Source organism: Somniosus microcephalus, chromosome 16, assembly GCF_052327205.1.
Source record: "Somniosus microcephalus isolate GS21.2 chromosome 16, FLI_Smic_1.0, whole genome shotgun sequence".
NCBI classification, from domain to species: domain Eukaryota; kingdom Metazoa; phylum Chordata; class Chondrichthyes; order Squaliformes; family Somniosidae; genus Somniosus; species Somniosus microcephalus.
The window spans coordinates 20,957,802-20,978,322 of NC_141002.1; the positions used below are offsets into that span (position 1 = coordinate 20,957,802).

The following is a 20,521-nucleotide window of genomic DNA, read 5'->3' on the forward strand; positions in this document are numbered from 1 at the left end:
GACACATGGAGATGAATATAAGTCCGACATTCTCAAAACCCCAGGTATCACCTGTCCAATAAACGGTGGCTTGTGCTCCGTGTCACCACCAACATTCTGCATGGAATTCTCCCTGAGCCCTCACTCTTGAACTTCCATTTCCCAGAACACAGAGGCCACACTTTAGGTGATCTCAGCAGATCATTAAACCTTTTTCGACACTGAACCCATGTGCATATGCACACAGACCTCGAACTCGCCTCCTCAGCAATTTGCAGCCAAGCTGCCTTGATTTGCTGAGGAGGCCTCCTCCTTGCATTTCCAGGGAAGAGGACCTTCTGACATGGAGGGAGTTAGAGGACAAGAGCATGGAGGGAGCCCTCATTGAACTTGGTGCAGCCTTAGTTTTTGGAGCTGCCATTCCTGCAGCAGCCAACACCTTTAAGAGGAAAAACCTAATGCTTTTGCAAAGGGGACATGGCCCCTTTAAATTGTTACCTGAAACAACGCGTCATCAGAGGCGAGAATCTGACTCTCTGCAACCAATTGCCTGGAGGGACCCGCACGTCGGCCGTAACAAGGCCAATCAAGCCAAAATAGTAACTGCTGGGAGGCAGCATCCGGGAGCGGGTCCAAAAGCTGCCGAGCAGCAGGCCCGCCCTCAACCCGCCTCCTCTATAAAGATCGCGGCCGATATCTCTCTAAGGTGGGACCTTTTACTGTACATTTGAAGCTGTCAACTCAACAGCTGATTCAATGGCCACTGAACTCCCGCCTCAGCTTGACGGACATGGCCCACGACCAGCGTGGACCCCGTGGGCGAGCTGTCAAATGCAGAAGGTGAGCTGAAATTCATTCTTAAGTGGCTCGAATCAAGCCATCAATTACCTGAATTGGGTCCCCCACTGTGAACCCGCCGCTGTGTGTCGGGTCTGCTCAGCGCTGACGGACCCGAAATCGGGGAAAGGCATGTGGCGGCGGGTTCACAGCGGGGTCCTGACCCGCTTGGTGGGGGGGGGGGGGGAAACACTCTGCCACTCAACCCGCCACCGATTTTATTCCCCCCCCTGACAGCACAAATGTCAAAGTACATCCAGCCCTCTGCATTTAAGTGGGGCCACTTATCGTAGCTCCAGGATGTCCCAAAGTGTGTTACAACCAATGGGTTGCTTTCTAAGTGCAGTAACTGTTTTGTACTGTTGGTTGAGGGAGCAATATTTTCAAGGATGCCAGGAGTCTCTGTTCAATATCTTATTCAAAAGACAGCACCTCCAACAGTGGTGCACTCCCTCAGTACTGAAGTGTCAGACTAGATGATGGGTTTGAACACACAACCTTCTGACTCCGAGGTGAGAGTGTTGCCCATTGAGCCAAGCCGACAACCTTCAAAATGTAGGCTTATCAGGCAAATTGACAGCAATTTTTTTTTACATTCCTTTGGGGTGATGTGGGAAGTTGTTAATGGGTTTTATCTGTTTTTAAATCTGAAACCAGAAACCCCTCTCGCAAACAATGACAGAAAGAATTGACGCAGATCAATTTTGGTTCTTTTTCTTCCCCAAGGAGTAGGGGACAGGAAAATTACGAAGCGGGAGATCATTTATTTTGTTCTTTTAAATGGTTAAGTTTGACATCAGAGCCACTCTTGAGTACCACTTTGTCGACAAAACAAAGTAACTGAATAAAAATTTAAAGAAAATTCCTTAAAATATCAGGAACTGACTTTGTCTGAGCTCTCTTGCATTTTTTTTAAAATTCATTCACGGGATGTGGGCGTCACTGGCAAGGCCAGCATTTATTGCCCTTGAAGGTGGTGGAGGTGAGGCGCCTTCTTGAGCCGCTGCAGTCCATGTGGTGAAGGTACTCCCACAGTGCTGTTAGGTAGGGTGTTCCAAGATTTTGACCCAACGACAATGAAGGAACAGTGATATATTTCCAAGTCGGGATGGTCTGTGGCTTGGAGGTAGCAGTGTTCCCATGCGCCTGCTGCCCTTTTCCTTCTAGGTGATAGAAGTCGCGGGTTTAGGAGGCGCTATTGAAGAAGCCTTGGCGAGTTGCTGAAGTGCATCTTGTAGATGGTACACACTGCAGACACGGTGCGCTGGTGGTGGAGGGAGTGTCGATCAAGCGGGCTGCTTTGTCCTGGATGGTGTCAAGCTTCTTGAGTGTTGTTGGAGCTGCATTCATCCAGATGAAGTTGTTTACCAGTGTTTGCTAAAAGCTTCACTGGAAAGGTGAATTTAATTGAGTTCATGATCATTGTGTTTTGTGGAGATCATTTCAAGAAGGAAATGAAGAAACATGATCACAGATACTGTATACGTGACAGCAACTCCATGTACTTTTATAAAATAGTCATTTTGTTTGAAACAGGGCAAATGGAAGAATATTAGGTTTTAGATATGTGTTTTATATTTGATAGTGAAAGATAAAGTGTGTAATGTTTCATTTTGATCTATCGTCAACAAAGATTTAGATAATTTATTGGACTGCTTGGGATCATTGAGCAACAGTTGAATATTGTCTTCTGTCCCCGTCACAAACTCCGTTCCCTGGTCACTGAATCCATCCCTCTCCCTGGTCACTGTCCGAGGCTATCCTTGGCCCCCTCCTGTTTCTCATCTACATGTTGCCCCTCGGCGACATCATCCGAAAACATCAAAGCGTCAGTTTCCACATGTATGCTGACGACACCCAGCTCTACCTCACTGCTTCTTCTCTCGACCCCGCCACGGTGTCTAAATTGTCAGACTGCTTGTCTGACATGCATTTCAGGTTGAACAAAAATTTTCTCCAATTAAATATTGGGAAAACTGAAGCCTTTGTTTTCGGTCCCCGTCACAAACTCCATTCCCTAACCACTGACTCCATCCCTCTCCCTAACATCTGTCTGAGGCTGAACCACACTGTTCGCAACCTTAGTGTCATAGTTGCTCCCGGTTAAGGATCCCTGTTTATAATCGCTCAACCTTTTGTGGCCGTGCCTTCTGTTGCCTAGGCCCTAAGCTCTGGAATTCCCTGCCTAAACCTGTCCGCCTCTACCTCTTTCCTCCTTTTAAGACGCTCCTTAAAACCTACCTCTTTGACCAAGCTTTTGGTCACCTGCCCTAATTTATCCTTATGTGAATCGGTGTCATTTTTTTGTCTTAAAATACTCCTGTGAAGCACCTTGGGACATTTTACTACGTTAAAGGTGCTATATAAATACAAGTTGTTGAACCAGACCGTTTGCCACATTGGGCGTCCTATTTGACCCTGAGATGAGCTTTTGACCACATATTTGCTCCATCACCAAGACCGCCTACTTCCATCTCCGTAACATCGCCTGTCTCTGCCCCTGCCTCAGCTCATTGCTGCTGTTACCTCTAGACTTGACTATTCCAATGCTCTCCTGGCTGGCCTCCCATCTTTCCACCTTCCATAAAGGTGAACTCATCCAAAACTCTGCTGCCCATATTCTAACTCGCACATAGTCCCATTCACCCATCATCATCATCTTCTTAGGCAGTCCCTCGGAACCGAGGATGACTTGCTTCCACATTAAAAATGAGTTCGCAGGTGACTGATGAGCCCAATGCGGGACCTACAGTCGCTGTCACAGGTGGGGCAGACAGTGGTTGAAGGGGTGGGTGGGTGGGGTGCTTGGGTTGACGTGCGCTGTTTGCGCTTGCCTTCCGTTTGCTCCCGGCAAAGAGACTCGGTGTTCAGCACCTTCCCGGATGCTTCTCCACTTTTTGTGCGGCCTTAGGCCAGGGATTCCCAGGTGTCGGTGGGGATGTTGCACTTTTTCCAAGGAGGCTTTGAGGGTGTCCTTGAAGTGTTTCCTCTGCCCACCTGTGGCTCTCTCGCCGTGTCGGAGCTCCGAGTAGAGCACTTGTTTTGGGAGTCCCGTATCGGGCATGCGGACAATGTGACCCGTCCATCGGTGCTGATCGAGCGTGGTCAAAGCTTCGATGCTGGGGATGTTGGCCTGAGCGAGAACGCTGACGTTGGTGTGCCTATCCTGCCAATCGATTTGCAGGATCCTGTGGAGGCAGCGATGGTGGTACCTCTCCAGTGCTTTGAGGTGCCTGATGTACATAGTCCATGTCTCTGAAGCATACAGGAGGGCGGGTATCACTGCTGCTCTGTAGACCATGAGCTTAGTGCCGGGTTTGAGGTCCTGGTCTTCAAACACTCTCTTCCTCAGGCGACCGAAGGCTGCACTGGCACACTGAAGGCGGTGTTGGACTTCGTCATCGACGTCTGCCTTTGTTGACAGTAGGCTCCCGAGGTATGGAAAGTGGTCCACGTTATCCAAGGCCTTGCCGTGGATTTTGATAATCGGGGGGCAGTACTGTGTGGCATTGGTAGAGGACCTTTGTCTTACGGATGTTTCGTGTAAGGCCCATGCTCTCGTACGCTTCGGTGAAGGTGTTGATGATGGTTTGGAGTTCGACCTCCAAGTGTGCACGGATGCAAGCGTCGTCTGCATACTGTAATACTGTAATTCGACAACAGAGGATGGGATGACCTTGGATCTGGACGGAGGTCGAACAGTTTCCTGTTTGTTCTGTAAATTAGCTCCACTCCAGCGGGGAGCTAACTGAGGGTGAGATGGAGCATTGCAGCAAGGAAGATTGAGAAGAGCGTTGGTGCGATGCCACAGCCTTGGTTGACCCTGGTCCGTACATGAATTGGGTCTGTGGTGGAACCGTTGGTCAGGATCATGGCTTGCATGTTGTGAAGCAAATTGCTTACTGTACCTGCACGCTAACTCTGTGCTTCCTGTACTAGGACACCTAAATCTCTCAACACCAACATTTAATAGTTTCTCACCATTTTAAAAATATTTTGTTTTCCTATTCTTCCTACCAAAGTGAATAACCTCACATTTCCCCACATTATACTCCATCTGCCACCTTATACTCCATCTGCCACCTTATTGCCCACTCATTTAACCTGTCTATACCTCTTTTCAGGCTCTTTGTGTCTACCTCAGAGCTTACTTTCCCACCTAGCTTTGCATCATCAACAAACTTGGATACATTACACTTGGTTCTTTCATCTAAATCATTAATGTAAATAGCTGAGGCCCAAGCACTGATCCTCGCGGCACCCCACTAGTTATAGCCTGCCAACCTGAAAATTACCCGTTTATCTCTACTCTCTGTTTTCTGTTCATTAACCAATCCTGTATCCATGCTAATACATTTCCCCCCCCCCCCCCCCCCCCAACCCCATGAGCCCATATCTTGCATAACAATCTTTTATGTGGCACTTTAACGAATGCATCTTGGAAATCCAAATATACTACATCCACTGGTTCCCCTTTATCTACCCTGCTAGTTACATCATCAAAAAACTCTAATAAATTTGTCAAACATGATTTCCCTTTCATAAGACCATGTTGACTCTGCCTAATCCTATGATTTTCTAAGTGTCCTGTTACCACTTCTTTAACAATGGATTCCAGCATTTTCCTGACGACTGATGTCAGGCTAACTGGCCTGTAGTTCACTCTTTTCTCTCTCCTTTCTTGAATGGCTGGGTTACATTTGTTACCTTTCAATCTGCTGGGACCGTTCTAGAATCAGCGAATTTTGGAAGATCACAACCAATGCATTCACTATCTCTGCAGCCACCTCTTTTAGAACCTTGGGATGTAGGCCATCAGGTCCAGGGGGATTTGCTGGCTTTTAGTCCCATTAGTTTCTCTAGTAGTTTTTCTCTACTGATCTTAATTATTTTAAGTTCCTCACTCATTAGCCCCTTGGTTCCCTACTATTTTTGGTATTCTTTTTGTGTCTTCTACTGTGAAGACAGACACAAAATATTTGTTTAAAGTCTCTGCCATTTCCTTATTCCCAGTACAATTTCTCCTGTCTCAGCCTCTAAGGGACCAACGCTTACTTTTGCTACTCTCTTCCTTTTTACATACTTGTAGAAGCTCTTACAATCTGTTTTTATATTTCTTGCTAGTTTACTGTCATTCTATTTTCTCCCTTTTTAATACATATTTTGGTCATCCTTTGCTGGTTTCTAATGCTCTCCCAATCCTCAGGCTTACTACTATTCTTCACAACATTATAAGCCTCTCTTAATCTAATACTATCCTTAACTTTTTTAGTTAGCTACAGATGGATGACTTTTCTGTGGATTTTTTATTTCTTAATGGAATGCATATTTGTTGAGAATTTTGGGATATTTCTTTAAATGTTTGCTATAGCTTATCTACCATTATACCTTTTAATCTAATTTCCCATTCTACCGTAGCCAACTCGCCCTCATACCTATGTAATTGGCTTTATTTAAGTTTAAGACTCCAGTTTGGAAAAGCAAGACGGTTAGCTAGAAGTTTAAAGCCTGTGTCCAGTTGCTTTTTCATTTGCCAAAAATAAAAAAATTCTATTCAAATAAATTTTAGGTAATTTTTATTTGAAATTGGCTGAATTGATAAAAGCAGCGCAAAACTGAGCCCTTTGGAATGACAATCCCATGTTCGATTTCCATTATACTGAGTCAGCTAATCTCAACCGGTGTGACAATAGAGGCTACAGTTGTCTTTGGAGCCCTGAACAATGTGTGGGATGGAGAGAGAGATGGAGAAACGGCCAGGGTTTCCTTCCCTGATGGCTGTCCAATGACTGCCACTGGAAAGTGTCCATGTGTGGAAGTAGGGTGAGGACAGTTTTGGACTTGGCTCTAATGCCTCCGCTGTCTACCAATACAGGAAACTCTCGATTTACCGGCACCTAAATAACCGGAAGTCTCGGTTAACCGGCAAAATTCAGGAGTAGGTTCAGGTAAGTTTTATTACTTGCCTTCCTCGATCTGTTGCTGTGCAAGGGTGTGGCTGCAGCTGTTGCTAAGCTACAGAGACGCTTGGAACTTGTGGCCATTGTTCTGCACCTGTTGCTAAGCAACAGGGTTTGTTGCTTTATACGGAGCTCTCAGCTCCCCGTATCTTTTACTATAGCTCTCGGTTATCTGGAATTTTTGATGAACTGGCACCACGTTGGTCCCGTCGGTGACGGATAAAAAGAGTTTCCTGTACTCACTGGTGAAGAATAGCTACTTCAGGTTACAAGAGGGTTACTGGCATCGGCGGAATTACACTCCTACACAAGTTTGTGCCTTCAGGAGAAGAGAAACTGGTAAATATCCAGTATAGTATTTAGATGATTGTCTTGTTGCTAATATAGTTAAATAATCTATTTGTTTTTCTCCCCTATAGGATGGTGGCTTGCTCATTAACAACCCTTGTGCATTGGCCATACATGAGTGCAAATGCCTGTGGCCAAACACACCTTTTCAGTGTGTTATCTCTCTTGGGACAGGACGCTATGAAACACTGGGGAAAAACAATGTGACCTACACAAGCCTCAAAACAAAACTGACTAATGTAATCAGCAGTGCCACAGATACAGAAGGTTAGTGGCTAAGATTGACACCTGAAGGTATTTTTTAAGATAACTGCAATAGCAGGTTTACTTGGCTAACAGCAGAGCTCCCATATGCTGAGCGTACACTGCCCTAATGTAGAAATAACATATCAGATCCAACAAAATGGATGAGTTTTAAAGCAGCTCAAAAATAAAATGAATGGATTTGGTGATCGTTTTGACAAAACTTGAAAATGTAGAGATAAAAGAGAGGTGTGTGTGTGTGTGTGTGCGTGCGTGCGTGCGTGCGTGCGCGCCATGATTTACGTGGAATCGTTTGGACTTTCAAGCTGCAGACCTCGCTTGCTCCTTTCTACATAAGACTCAGCCAGACATGATTAATGAGAACATTAGTGACAAACAGACACAATGTAAATATGCATAGAGTGCAACCTATGATGCACACAGCTATGCTTGATGAAAGGATTATTGGATGCTCATCATCAATCGGCTTTTAACATTGACGAGGTTTTTAAGCTATATACCTCTTTCAGAACATATTAAAGCTTGACCTTCAATGGAATAAATTCGAATAGTTTTACATTTAAAAAAAATCCTTTCAAGTCCACTATCCACCCCCTGCCTCTTTGTTGTGATAAGCCATTGTGGAGCCAGATAAATGCTGTATTATACCAGAGGGGCACTTTTTTTTTTTAAAAAGAGTCCCTCTTTAATCCCATATATTTTGCCGTAAACCAAGTGTTGGCCAAGCTTTTGTCTTTGTGACTCACATAGGCCTCAGGAGCCACACACAAAGTTTAAATCAGTGTTCTTGTTACTTTGTATATGTCACAGGTTACTAACACTAACGTACCCTGGTGTTCTAATTGAGGATTAATCCATCAATGAGGCAACACTGCCAAAAAAACAGCCCTTTCCAAACCTCCAGTCCCCCAAAAATTCAAACACATTGAACCAGCCAATTAGAAATTTAAACACAAATAGGCATGAGTCAAGTCAGCTTCGAAGACCAGTTTGTTGGTTGGTGCAACAGGTTAGATACCCTTGCTTTAAACCAATGCCTGACTCCATTTATTTTTGACTTTATTTCTGAGAGCTGGGTACTATTTTATCTTTTTCTAAGGCCACAGTTATCTGACGAGCTCTCTTAAACTGGTAGTTCATAAATTATCCTATGACATCAGGTGTTAAATAACTGATGGAGACCCCTTTTGAGATTGCATTTAATGTAACCAAATGTAGTGAAAAACAATCACATTTTAATCGCTGGAATTTGAATGTGTGTCCAGTGAGAACCGTTCAGTGAGCTTTAATAAAGGATATTTTAAATTCAGTTTTCCCAGGCTTCAAATATAATACCTATGGCATTGCAAATGGCCCCTAATGCGCCACAAATAAGATCAATAATCACAAACTAATAAAATTGACTCAATCGAGCATACTCGGCAGCACCTGGCTATTTCCAAGAATATGCGATTGGGTATGGCTAACTGCAATATACCACATGCATGTATGTTGGTCTGTACATTATTCTACCCTTTTTTTTGAGAGAAGAATGAACAAACTTGTATTTATATCGCGCCTTTCATGTCCTCAAAGTTCCAAAGCAATTTACAGCCAATTAATTACTTCGGAGATGTAATCATTGTTGCTATGTAGGCAGATACAGAAGCCAATTTACACACTGCTAGGTCCCACTAATAGCAAATAATTAGTTCATCTATTTTGGTGGAGTTGGTTGAAGGATAAATATTGGCCAGGACATGAGGCCCTGCTCCTCGGCGAATAGTGCCATGGGATCAACCAAATTTGAGTTAAATGGAGAGAGTCTAAAGTAACCCAATTTGTCAGCAGTTTGGATATCATTCTATAGAAAAATACAAGTAGATGCATTTAAGAGGAAACTAGATAAGCATGTGAGTGAGAAGGGAATAGAGGATTATGCTGATAGTTAGATGAGGAAGGATGGCAGGAGGCTCGAGTGGAGCATAAACACCGGCATGGACTGGTTGGGCCAAATGACCTGTTTCTGTGCTGTATATTCTATGTAATATTGGCAACTGGCTGCTGAAGTGATAGAAATGTCAACTGCTTGCAGGGGTGGTATTAACTTAGAAGTTGTTTGCAAGAACAGTACTACAAATGGCAGTCGTTTTAGTCCTGGTATTAGTTGTCACTAAAGTTTATACTTTCCTCAGCAAAATAGATTTCCCGTTATGTGTTCTCATCAGTTTTTTTTAGTAATATCTTCCATCAGCAACTAGATAATCTGCCTAATGCAATTCAGTTAAGATCATGCATTGAATCATACTTCATTAAAGCAGAGTCCCAATGACCCATCCTAAATCACTTTACCACATACACAACTGAAAACAATTCAGGTGGGAAAGTATTCTCATTGGCAATCAACAAATATATCTTCCACAATAATGCAATTTGCAGAACATGATTTATAATTTCAGTGTTCATTTGTAGTTCATTTTGAATTAATAGCCTAGTATTCCAGTTGATGATTCAAGTTGGTACAGAAGAGCCAGTCCATTAAAATCTATTGCCCTGATCCATTGAACGAGTGCTGCACTGATCTGATACTATGCATAAGCAGAATAGCACGCTAGCTCTTATTACACAAGTAAAAATGGAGTATACCTGTGATAATGGATTTAATGCACACTGTTGCATTTTTCATTTATTGCTAGCAAATCTATCTTCCCATTGCTTCCAGGTAGTTTGGGATCCGGAGCACAGTTGGGATTTTGAGCTGCCAACTTGGCCTGTCACCTTAACAGCAACAACTTGTATTTATGTAGCACCTTTAACATAGTAAAACATCCCAAGGCGCTTCACAAGAGTATTATAAGACACAAAATTTGACACCGATCCACATGAAGAGAAATTGGGGCAGGTGACCAAAAGCTTGGGCAAAGAGGTAGGTTTTAAGGAGCGTCTTAAAGGAAGAAAGAGAGGCTGAGAGGTTTAGGCAGGGAATTCCAGAGCTTAGGGCCTAGGCAACAGAAGGCACAGCCATTAGAGGAGCGCAGATATCTCGGTGCTGAAGGAGATTACAGAGATAGGGAGGGGCGAGGCCATGGAGGGATTTGAAAATGAGGATGAGAATTTTGAAATCGAGGCGCTGCTTAATCGGGAGCCAAGTGTAGGTCAGCGAGCACAGGGGTAATGGGTGAACAGGACTTGGTGTGAGTGAGGACATGGGCAGCCGAGTTTTGGATGACCTCAAGTTTGTCGGGTAGAATGCCAGGAGTGCGTTGGAATAGTCAAGTTTAGAGGTAACAAAGGCATGGATGAGGGTTTCAGCAGCGGATGAGCTGAGGCAAGGGCAGAGACGGGTGATGTTACGGAGGTGGAAATAGGCGGTCTTAGTTATGCCATGAAAATGTGGTCGGAAGCTCATTTCAGGGTCAGATATGACACCAAGGTTGCGAACAGTGTGGTTGAGCCTCAGACAGATGTTAGGGAGAGGGATGGAGTTAGTGGCTAGGGAACGGAGTTTGTGGCGGGAACTAAAAACAATGGCTTCGGTCTTTCAAATATTTAATTGGAGAAGTATTTAATTGCGGTAAATGGACAAATTTAAATAATTGTACCTGGTTGTGAATGCTGAGGCCTCTCGTAGCACATTTGTAACTGCATGTAAACTTTAGACTTCAGGACAGTGACTGACTTTCTCTCTTATTTTGCATATGTAACGAAAGTGATGCAAAACTTTTACATATATTGTTAACTACAGTATAGCCTCTCGCCTGCCAAAATACAACCCTGGTGAATTATTTGAGACTTTCCCAATTTCTGCGCACTGCTAATTGCTCTGCCTCTCCACCCCCGCCTGCCTGCCTCTCCCTCCACCCCCGCCTGCCTGCCTCTCTCTCCACCCCCGCCTGCCTGCCTCTCTCTCCACCCCCGCCTGCCTGCCTCTCTCTCCACCCCCGCCTGCCTGCCTCTCTCTCCACCCCCGCCCGCCTGCCTGCCTCTCTCTCCACCCCCGCCCGCCTGCCTCTCTCTCCACATCCGCCTGCCTCTCTCTCTCCACATCCGCCTGCCTCTCTCTCTCTCCACCCCCGCCCGCCTGCCTCTCTCTCTCCACCCCCGCCCGCCTGCCTCTCTCTCTCCACCCCCGCCTGCCTGCCTCTCTCTCTCCACCCCCGCCTGCCTGCCTCTCTCTCTCCACCCCCGCCTGCCTGCCTCTCTCTCTCCACCCCCGCCTGCCTGCCTCTCTCTCTCCACCCCCGCCTGCCTGCCTCTCTCTCTCCACCCCCGCCTGCCTGCCTCTCTCTCTCCACCCCCGCCTGCCTGCCTCTCTCTCTCCACCCCCGCCTGCCTGCCTCTCTCTCTCCACCCCCGCCTGCCTGCCTCTCTCTCTCCACCCCCGCCTGCCTGCCTCTCTCTCTCTCTCCACCCCCGCCTGCCTGCCTCTCTCTCTCTCCACCCCCGCCTGCCTGTCTCTCTCTCTCTCTTTTCCCCCGCCTGCCTGCCTCTCTCTCTCTCCACCCCCGCCTGCCTGCCTCTCTCTCTCTCCACCCCCGCCTGCCTGCCTCTCTCTCTCTCCACCCCCGCCTGCCTGCCTCTCTCTCTCTCCACCCCCGCCTGCCTGCCTCCCTCTCTCTCCACCCCCGCCTGCCTGCCTCCCTCTCTCTCCACCCCCGCCTGCCTGCCTCCCTCTCTCTCCACCCCCGCCTGCCTGCCTCCCTCTCTCTCCACCCCCGCCTGCCTGCCTCTCTCTCTCTCCACCCCCGCCTGCCTGCCTCTCTCTCCACCCCCGCCTGCCTCTCCACATGCACCACCTCTGTTACTCCTGCGGACCAGATCAGCTGGCACTGCAACATTCGATAAATCAACTCATCTACTGGTTGCCCCATGCACTGGGATGCATCTCTGGCTACTGTCTCTGCCACAGACCCAAGGTCGTCAGTCAGAAACATTTTTTTTATGTCTCTTTCCCCCTCACCAGCCCAAAGTCCTCAACTACAGAGAGGAGTGATAAATGCAACATGCACTCGCCTCCAGCAACCCCGGCAGATGTCTCTGAAGCACTAGTTTCAACAGAATTGCCAGCTTGAAAATCAATACAGGACTTGCCTATTTAAACGTGCTGCCCTTTGGCACTAAGTTGTAAGTGTGATATGAACGGGCGGTGGTGGTACAGTGGGTTAAAACCCTGTTGGTTTACCTCTGGAAACTGTTTTGAATTCAGTCCAGACTGATGGAGTGAGAGGTTCTGACAATTGCAAAGGTTTTTAGTGTAATTAGTCTTGGCAGTTTCGACCCAGTTCATGGTAGGTGATGTAATAAAACTCACTTCGCACTTGGTTTGAGTATAAAGCAAGGCTTTAATCAACTTGTTTCAGAGCATGGAGGTCTAGTTGTACTTCACTAGTTCCTGTCTTACAAAATGTCCCTGGGCAAGCTGGGCCCACGCCCGAGTATTTATACTCCTTGGATGGCGCCACCAGCTGGCTGTCCAGTGTTATTTCATGAGTAGTTTCTTTATGATGACATTTATAACATTCTTCATGCCTAAAAGATTTGGAAGTCCGACGACTTCCTCCTAACTGATTAGGCGGACCACGAATAGCCGCAGTCTTTTAGATCTTTGTTTATGGCTGGAAGGCACGTCTCCCCGGACCGTGTCTTGGTGCCTGGGCCACTTGATCCGTACTGATGGATTGACAGAGCCCATGTTGCCCTGATCGACCCGAGGGAGGCTGGGGAGATCGTGCCTCCGGGTGCGGGTCCCCACAGGCGCAGAGCTGGCTTCATCCTGTTTGATAGCCAGGGATTGACCGGCGTCCTGGCCTCAGGTGGCCATCCCACGGGGAGCGCTCGGCTCCCCGAGTGGATCCGGTGGGGCAGCCGGCAGATCTCTCGATGTTCCAGGTAGGACGGCCTCTTCAAGGGAGCACAGAGTGTCGGCATCATCACCGTGGGTCCCTCTATCAGTGGGACCGGCTGGACAGGGAGCCAGATCCCGGAGCGAAACGGTGGACTCCCAGCCATCAGAGTACCGCACATGCGCGTACGTGAGATTAGCGTACGTGAGATTAACGTCCGTGAGTTCTACCTTGTCGACGAGGGGATTGTTTTTAGAAAATCGGACGAATCTTCGGAGCAGCACGGGACCGGGAGCTGCCAACCATGATGGTAGGGACGTCCCATGAGTGGAGCGACGCTGGAACCTGAAGAATCGCTCGTGAGGCGTGACATTGGTGGACGTAGAAAGAAGAGGCCTGATGGAATGCAACACGTCAGGGAGCATAGTTTCCCACTGCTGGTCTGGTAGCTTGCGTGACCTTAGTGCAAGATGAACAGCGTTCCAAATGATAGCGTTGTATCTCTCAACCTGTCCGTTACCGATGGGATGGTACGGTGTCGTTTTATTTGTGGCGATTCCCCGTTGGGAAAGATAACTTTTGAGTTCACTTGACATGAAGGAGGGACCCCGATCAGAGTGGATGAAATTGGCCGTACCGCAAAAGGAAAAGACTTGATCAAGGCATTTGATCACTGTGGAAGTAAGCATATTGGGACAGGGGAAAGCAAAGGGAAAGCGTGAATATTCGTCCACCATAGTAAGTAAGTAGGTGTTTTGCGTTGAGGAAGGCAATGGCCCTTTAAAGTCAATGCTGAGTCGCTGCATAGCGTGTATGAGCGAGCCATCCGATGGACAGAAGAATTGCGGTTTTAATTCCGCACAAATTCTACAGGAGGAGCATGTTCTTTTCACATCTTCCGTAGAAAATGGGAGATTTTTAGATCGCACAGAGTGCAACATACGGGTAACACCAGGATAGCATAAGTCAGTATGAAGATCCGCAAGAGTCGAAGTTGACATAGAAGAGCAGAATGCCCGCGTGAGGGTATCCGGGGCCACATTCTCTTTGCCGGGTCGATAATGTATGGTGTATCCAAAGGCGGCCAATTCCATCTGTGGTGTATGTGCCTTTAAGAGCCCCTGTGTACTGTAGTGCCGGTAGTGGCCACTTGGGCTATATAAGCCTGTATAGTGTCTTGTATCTTTTAGTTCACCTCCAGACTTTGTTCAGTAAACACCTGTTAAACCAACTCCTGCATTCAGTGTCTCCATTAACACACGGACACAACAGTGGCGACGAATTGGAAACGGACTTACCTGCAATTCGGCAGCACCTCAAGGAGATCGATTCCTCAGACGAAGGTCGAGGGGGGGAAAAAAAAAAAAAAAAAACTGTGGATTCACCAGCTAGCCGGGCTGGTGACAGGTACTGCAATAATCCTTCCTGGGCGGCGGGCTGGGGCTCGATCGGCTGGCTCTGCAGCGGGGCCGAGCAGCGAAGGCGGAGGCAAACAGACGGAGGGTGGAGCACTCTGGAGACGGCCAGCGCTGCAAAGCAGGTCGGCGTTCGGACCAAGCAGAGGGAGGGAAAAGTCCCAGAGTCTCCGGCGGGAACAAGTCTCCGACTATTAAAAATATCTGTATAAATAAAAACCGCGGAGAACAGCGTTGTCGGCAGCGGCGGGAAAGCGTGGGAGGCGCCATTTTTTTCTCGGCAGGGAAGAAAGGAAAGCGCGGGAGGCGCCATTTTTTTTTTCAGGATGCCTAAGACTGGCAATATTACTGCTTTCGATAGTGATGTAGAGGATTGGACCACATGTGGAAAGAGTGGAGGTATATTGCACAGCGAATGAAATAGAGGATGATAAAAAAGGCATCGGTACTTCTAAATCTAATGGGCGCAAGGACATACAGGCTGTTACGAAACTTAATCACTCCAGCCAAACCGATGGACAAGAATTTTAAGGAGATTGTTGATACCCTACACTGCCAATTCGGGGCAGGACTGGCAGATTCCCTACAAGACAAATTCGTCTGCGGTCTCCTAAGTGAAGGAACACAAAAAAGGCTATTTTCTGAGAAAGATTTGACACTGGACAAGGCTTTCAGTGTGACTGTATCATACGAAGCAGCAGCAAGAGGAGCTGCAGAGATACAGCAAAAGCCACAGGACTTCGGCACCCATGAAATGACACGGGGTTTCGAGAGATGTTATCGCTGCGGCAGATCCACCCATGACCAGAGGGACTGCTGGTTCAAGGACAAAGCATGCAGGCAATGCGGAAAGATGGGACACATTCCACGTGTATGCCGATCTGGAAACACAAAAATCCACTAACAGAAAAAAATCAATAAGGAAAAGTACAGAAAGGTACAAATGATGACGGACAGTAGCTCCGAAGACCAGAAGAGCAATAGCGACTCCGGAAACAAGAGACTAAGCTCTCTCAAATTACATAATGTAATTGCCAGAGAAGATTACCAGACCATTTGGGTTACCCTCACGATAGCGGGGTCCCCAGTTAAAATGGAGCTAGATACAGGATCAGCTCTGACCATCATAAGTCGACGGGATTACGAGCGGCTATTTCCGCATATACCTTTTGAAAGACACATCCATTATCTTGAAGACATATACGGGGCAGAAAGTATACCCCAGAGGGAAAATAAGGGTGCCTGTTTTAACTTACTGACAGCCCGCTCACTAATGAAGCTGTCGGAGCTGCATGAGTCGATTAGTGTGCTCAAAATGTGTCCATTTACCGAAACCTTCGTGGCTGCATGGGACAGACTTTGGGGAAAAACAGCTGTGATGGGAGGAGGGGCAGTTTTACCCTTGACAGCTGTAACCTTCGTAGTGGTTTTTGGGGGAGGAGCAGTTTTATAGATAGTAGCTGCAAAACTAACCGGATCTCTTGACTGGCATACCTTAGAAAAGTGACCTTTCTTGCTGCAATGATTGCAGGTTGCGTTACGAGCAGGACAACATTTCCTATCATGGAACGCACCTCCACAGAAGAAACACTTCCTTCCAGATTGCCAAGGTGCCGCTAGGGCGGGGTCGTCATCAGTGAAGGCTTCTAGGGTAGGGTTGTCATCCGCGAGGTTGGAGTCATCATCAGCGAGGGCTTCTGCCCGAGACCTATCGAAGGAGTCATTAAAAGTGATAGCAGCAGCCCGTGCACGAGGTAAAAGATAGGTATCTGCATCCCTCTTTGCTAAGTGCAGGGAACATGCCTGGTCATAGGCAGCCTGTAACTCGAGGGTTTTATTCTCCAACAGGCGCTGGCGTATGAAGGGAGACGCAATCCCATTAATAAAGGAATCACGAATGAACTCCTCCTGGTACTGCTCAGCTGTGCCAGCTTTAAGATTACAATCCTTGCTGAGCCTGCGAAGTTTCTGAAGGAATTCGTCAAGTGATTCCCCTGGTTGTTGTCGAGTTGTGCCCAGTCGATGCCGAGCAAAAATTTTGTTTTGCCTTAACATATAGTCGCTGTAATATTAGGATAGCGGAGTCATAGTCTACACAGTCTTCGATATAATCAAACACATGAGATACATAATTGGCAAGTATCTCTAATTTATCAGGAACATTCTCACCACACACCCTGAGGAAGTTGCTGGAGGTACGATACCAGTGTTTCCATACCTTAGCAGTTGTAGGTGAATTCGGGTCCAGGTCAAGACGGGCGGGTCTGAGTAGTTTGTCCATGATGGATTGATTACTACGCCGGAGCTCCCTTCTGCAGTTGAAGTCGTAGCTGGCTGTTCCTGAAATCACTCGGAGCGTGGAGTCGATATCAAGTTGATTAAATTGACGTAAGAAAACTCACTACACACTTGGTTTGAGTATAAAGCAAGGCTTTAATCAACTTGTTTCAGAACATGGAGGTCACGCCCAAGTATTTATACTCCTTGGACAGCGCCACCAGCTGGCCGTCCAGTGTTATTTCATGAGTAGTTTCTTTATGATGATGAGATTTATAACAGTAAGCATAGGTTCATGGCTCAAGATGCTCTACAACTTGACACCAAAGTCTCAATAAGATGTCATGAGAGCCATTATAGGAAATAGGAATGTTGCACTGGCGCAGCAAGACACTTGTGATGCCGAGGTTAGAGTGCATTGGTGGAACAATGAAAGGTGTCCTTTGACCTGTGCTCGGCCTGACCTAGGAGGAGTTCATTCTGACAAAGTGCTTCCGGTGTAAAACATTCTTTCATAAAGTCTGAAGCGAGAAAATCTCATTTGCCTCGTCAAGCCCGCCCATCCATTATGCAGGTTCTATCATGGACTTGTCTCCCTCGCTTTGAACCCACAACTCAAACATTAAAAAGTGACGTACATAAAATAATACAACGTGCACAACTGCTTTCAACTTTCTATGTATACCATTTGCCTTGTTTATTTTTAACACTTCCTGATCTCGCCTTAAGTTTTTTCTTTTAAACATTTGTTTCAGAAGTTCATACCATGCTTGATGCTCTTCTGCCTCCTGACACCTACTTCCGGTTCAATCCCTTCATGAGTGAAGATATAGTGTTGGATGAAAACCGTAAGGAGAAGCTGAATCAGTTGCAAATGGATGGGACCCGGTACCTTGAACGGAACGAACCCAAGCTCAAGAAGGCCGCTAAGATACTTGGTCAGGAGAAGGGCACACTTCAGAAAGTATCTGATTGGTTTAAATTAAAGGCCGATATGTATGATGGTCTTCCTCTTATTTCCAAGTTGTAAGATAACAATGCACTTTTCTTGGATTCCAATTAGCAACCACATTGGTGTAATTCCATCAACTGATAAAATTGATCAGCAGTGCTTCAAAACTTCAGAAACAAATCTGAATTTGAGTTAATACTTGAACTAACTTTTTAAAGAAGTACCAATGCTGCTTCTTTTACCGATTACTCATCAAGCTTCATTCTCATCATGTTTATAAACTGCTGCCTCCTTTGCCTTCAACTGATAGCCGTGTGATGCTCAATATATGTCCGTGGATGCAGTCTGTCTGTTTTGTGCTGAGTTTTGGTTTAGATTATTTATTCTGCCACCAATTAGATGTTTCTTTTGTGCCAAGTAAGATATTTATAGATGTGAAAATATCAACATGGTTTAAACATTTACACGATCATGCTAGTTGAAGATGTAATTAGTTTATTTGCCCCTAAAACTTGCCCTACCACACCATGTAATTTTCAATCTCGAGCACTTCACGATATTCCTATGACCAGGATTGTTTGAAAGCTGCTCAATGTTCCTAATATAGACACTTGAACATGCTCCATTTGTACAATGAATAATGTGGAGTTTGTGTCTGCTAAGTATACACTTTACCCGATTTCCCGATAAACTGTAACACTACTACATTTCCATTTTCTCTTGCATATCAATAAACTTTGTAGTTTAAAATGAGCACATAACGTTTATATTTTTTCTTGGCTAGTAGTTGGATTCTGCCAGTTTTTTTCTCTCCTCTGGGTGTTGCCTCCTTGCTTCCACGGGTGCTGCACACCCTCTGATACCTCACCCAAATTTCCATTATCCACGTCTGTTCGTCACGACAGTGTCCGCAGCTATTCAACTGGAGGGGGCACCACAGTCTCCGTGTCCACATATGCGCACTTCTGGGTCTGCCAGATAGCAATTCAAAATGGAGATGCTGTGGTCGGTTTTTACCTTCCCTGAGAGAGAGCGCTAAGGCCAGCTGTAGCATCCTGCTGCAACTGGAACTGAGACCCGCTAACTGAGCACAGAACGGCGATTGAACCTGAGGACATTCCTGGTCTGCACAGCTCAGTCTAACAATTTTTTTAATCAATATAGGCTGTGGCTTTTATGCATTTTTAGATTTCAAAGCAGTTGCTATGTCCTGTACACGGTATAGTTTCTTCATGCCTCAGTACCCACACCCAGGCACTCCTCATGATGTTAATCCACTTGCACTTCCTCCAAAGTGAACAAGTCCTGCCCTCAGTGCTCCTCGTCTCCTCAATATCCAACAAAACCATCTCTGATGCAGTAAAATTTCTGCCGCGAGAGACCCCAGGATCGGGCTGCTCTGTACAACTCACTACCCTGCAGAGTAGCATTCAACCTCTGGCAAGGAATCCCACTGCCAGCATCTCGGACCACCCAGGTATACACCCATGTATTATACCCTAAAAACGGGGAGTGGTCTCAAAATCCTAACAGTAGTGTGCCTGTAGATGGTGCTGTACAGATGATTATGCTCCACATGAGCCTCCTCTCATCCTACTTCATCTCACCCTATCTGCATAGCACAATGCTATGTGGCTCATTGAATAGAATGGGCCTCCACTTAATGTAACGTGACAGGCTGCTACACGCTCCTTCCTGCCTCCGGACATTTGAAAGTGGCATTTATCCTGAATGTGTTGCTTTCTCCAAAAGAACTCTGAAACCCAACCTCCAGTTAAAACTTTGCCTTATGGGCAAAAACAGCAGCTATACCCAAGGTTTATAAGATGATGAAGGGAATAGATTGTGTAGACAGTTTGTTTAAACTGAATTGGATGGGGAGGACCATGAGTCACTCACATCATTAAAAGTAGCAATGCACTTTGACAAGACCTTAAAAACTGCAAACAAAGCACTGGAGTTCATTTTTTAGCAGAATAGAATTGAAAAGCAGGGAAGTTATGTCAAACTTATAGAACCTTGGTTAGATCACACTTGGAGCACTGTGTACAATTCTGGTTTCCATATTCCAAAAAGGATATAGAGGCACTGGAGAAGGTGCAAAAAAGATTTACAAGGATGATACTGAGGTTATAACCTATTGGGCAAGACTGAACAGGCTGGGGCTCTTTAAAAAAGGGAAGGCTATAGGGTGACCTAATTGAGGTCTTTAAAATTATGAAGGGGTTTGATAGAGTAGACATAGAGAAGATGTTTCCACTTGTTGGGGGAATCCAAAACTAGGAGTCATAAATGTAAGATAGTCACGAATAAATCCAATAGGGAATTCAGCAGAAACGTCTTTACCCAGAGGGTGGTGAGAATGTAGAACTCGCCACCACATGGAGTAGTTGAGGTGAACTGCATAGAAGCTAAATAAGTACATGAGGGAGAAAGGAATAGAAGGATATGCAGATAGGGTGAGATGAAGTAGGGTGGGAGGAGGCTCGTGTGGAGCATAAACACTGGCACAGAGCAGCTGGGCCGATGGGCTGATTGATGTAAGCCCCCAAAGTGCGGACTAAGTGATATACAAAGTCGACATCACTGGCTTGTTGCAAGAAAGACAGACCCAATAATTGAAGTCAAAACGGTTTATTCAGGCCTGGGGAGATAGGTCTCTTGTGT

At 46.2% G+C, this 20,521-nt stretch overlaps 1 protein-coding gene across 2 annotated transcripts in view; it reads left to right on the forward strand.

Moving 5' to 3' along the window:
• pnpla8 (patatin-like phospholipase domain containing 8) overlaps positions 1–18,608 on the forward strand; it is a 79,530-nt gene extending 60,922 nt beyond the window's left edge. For both annotated transcript variants that reach the window (XM_086008647.1, XM_086008648.1), the window contains 2 exons: positions 7,196–7,391; positions 17,658–18,608. In XM_086008647.1, coding sequence (XP_085864773.1) covers positions 7,196–7,391; positions 17,658–17,932 — 471 coding nt within the window. In that variant the 3' untranslated portion in view covers positions 17,933–18,608. The remainder of the gene's footprint in view (positions 1–7,195; positions 7,392–17,657) is intronic.
• The last annotated feature ends 1,913 nt before the right edge of the window (positions 18,609–20,521 follow it).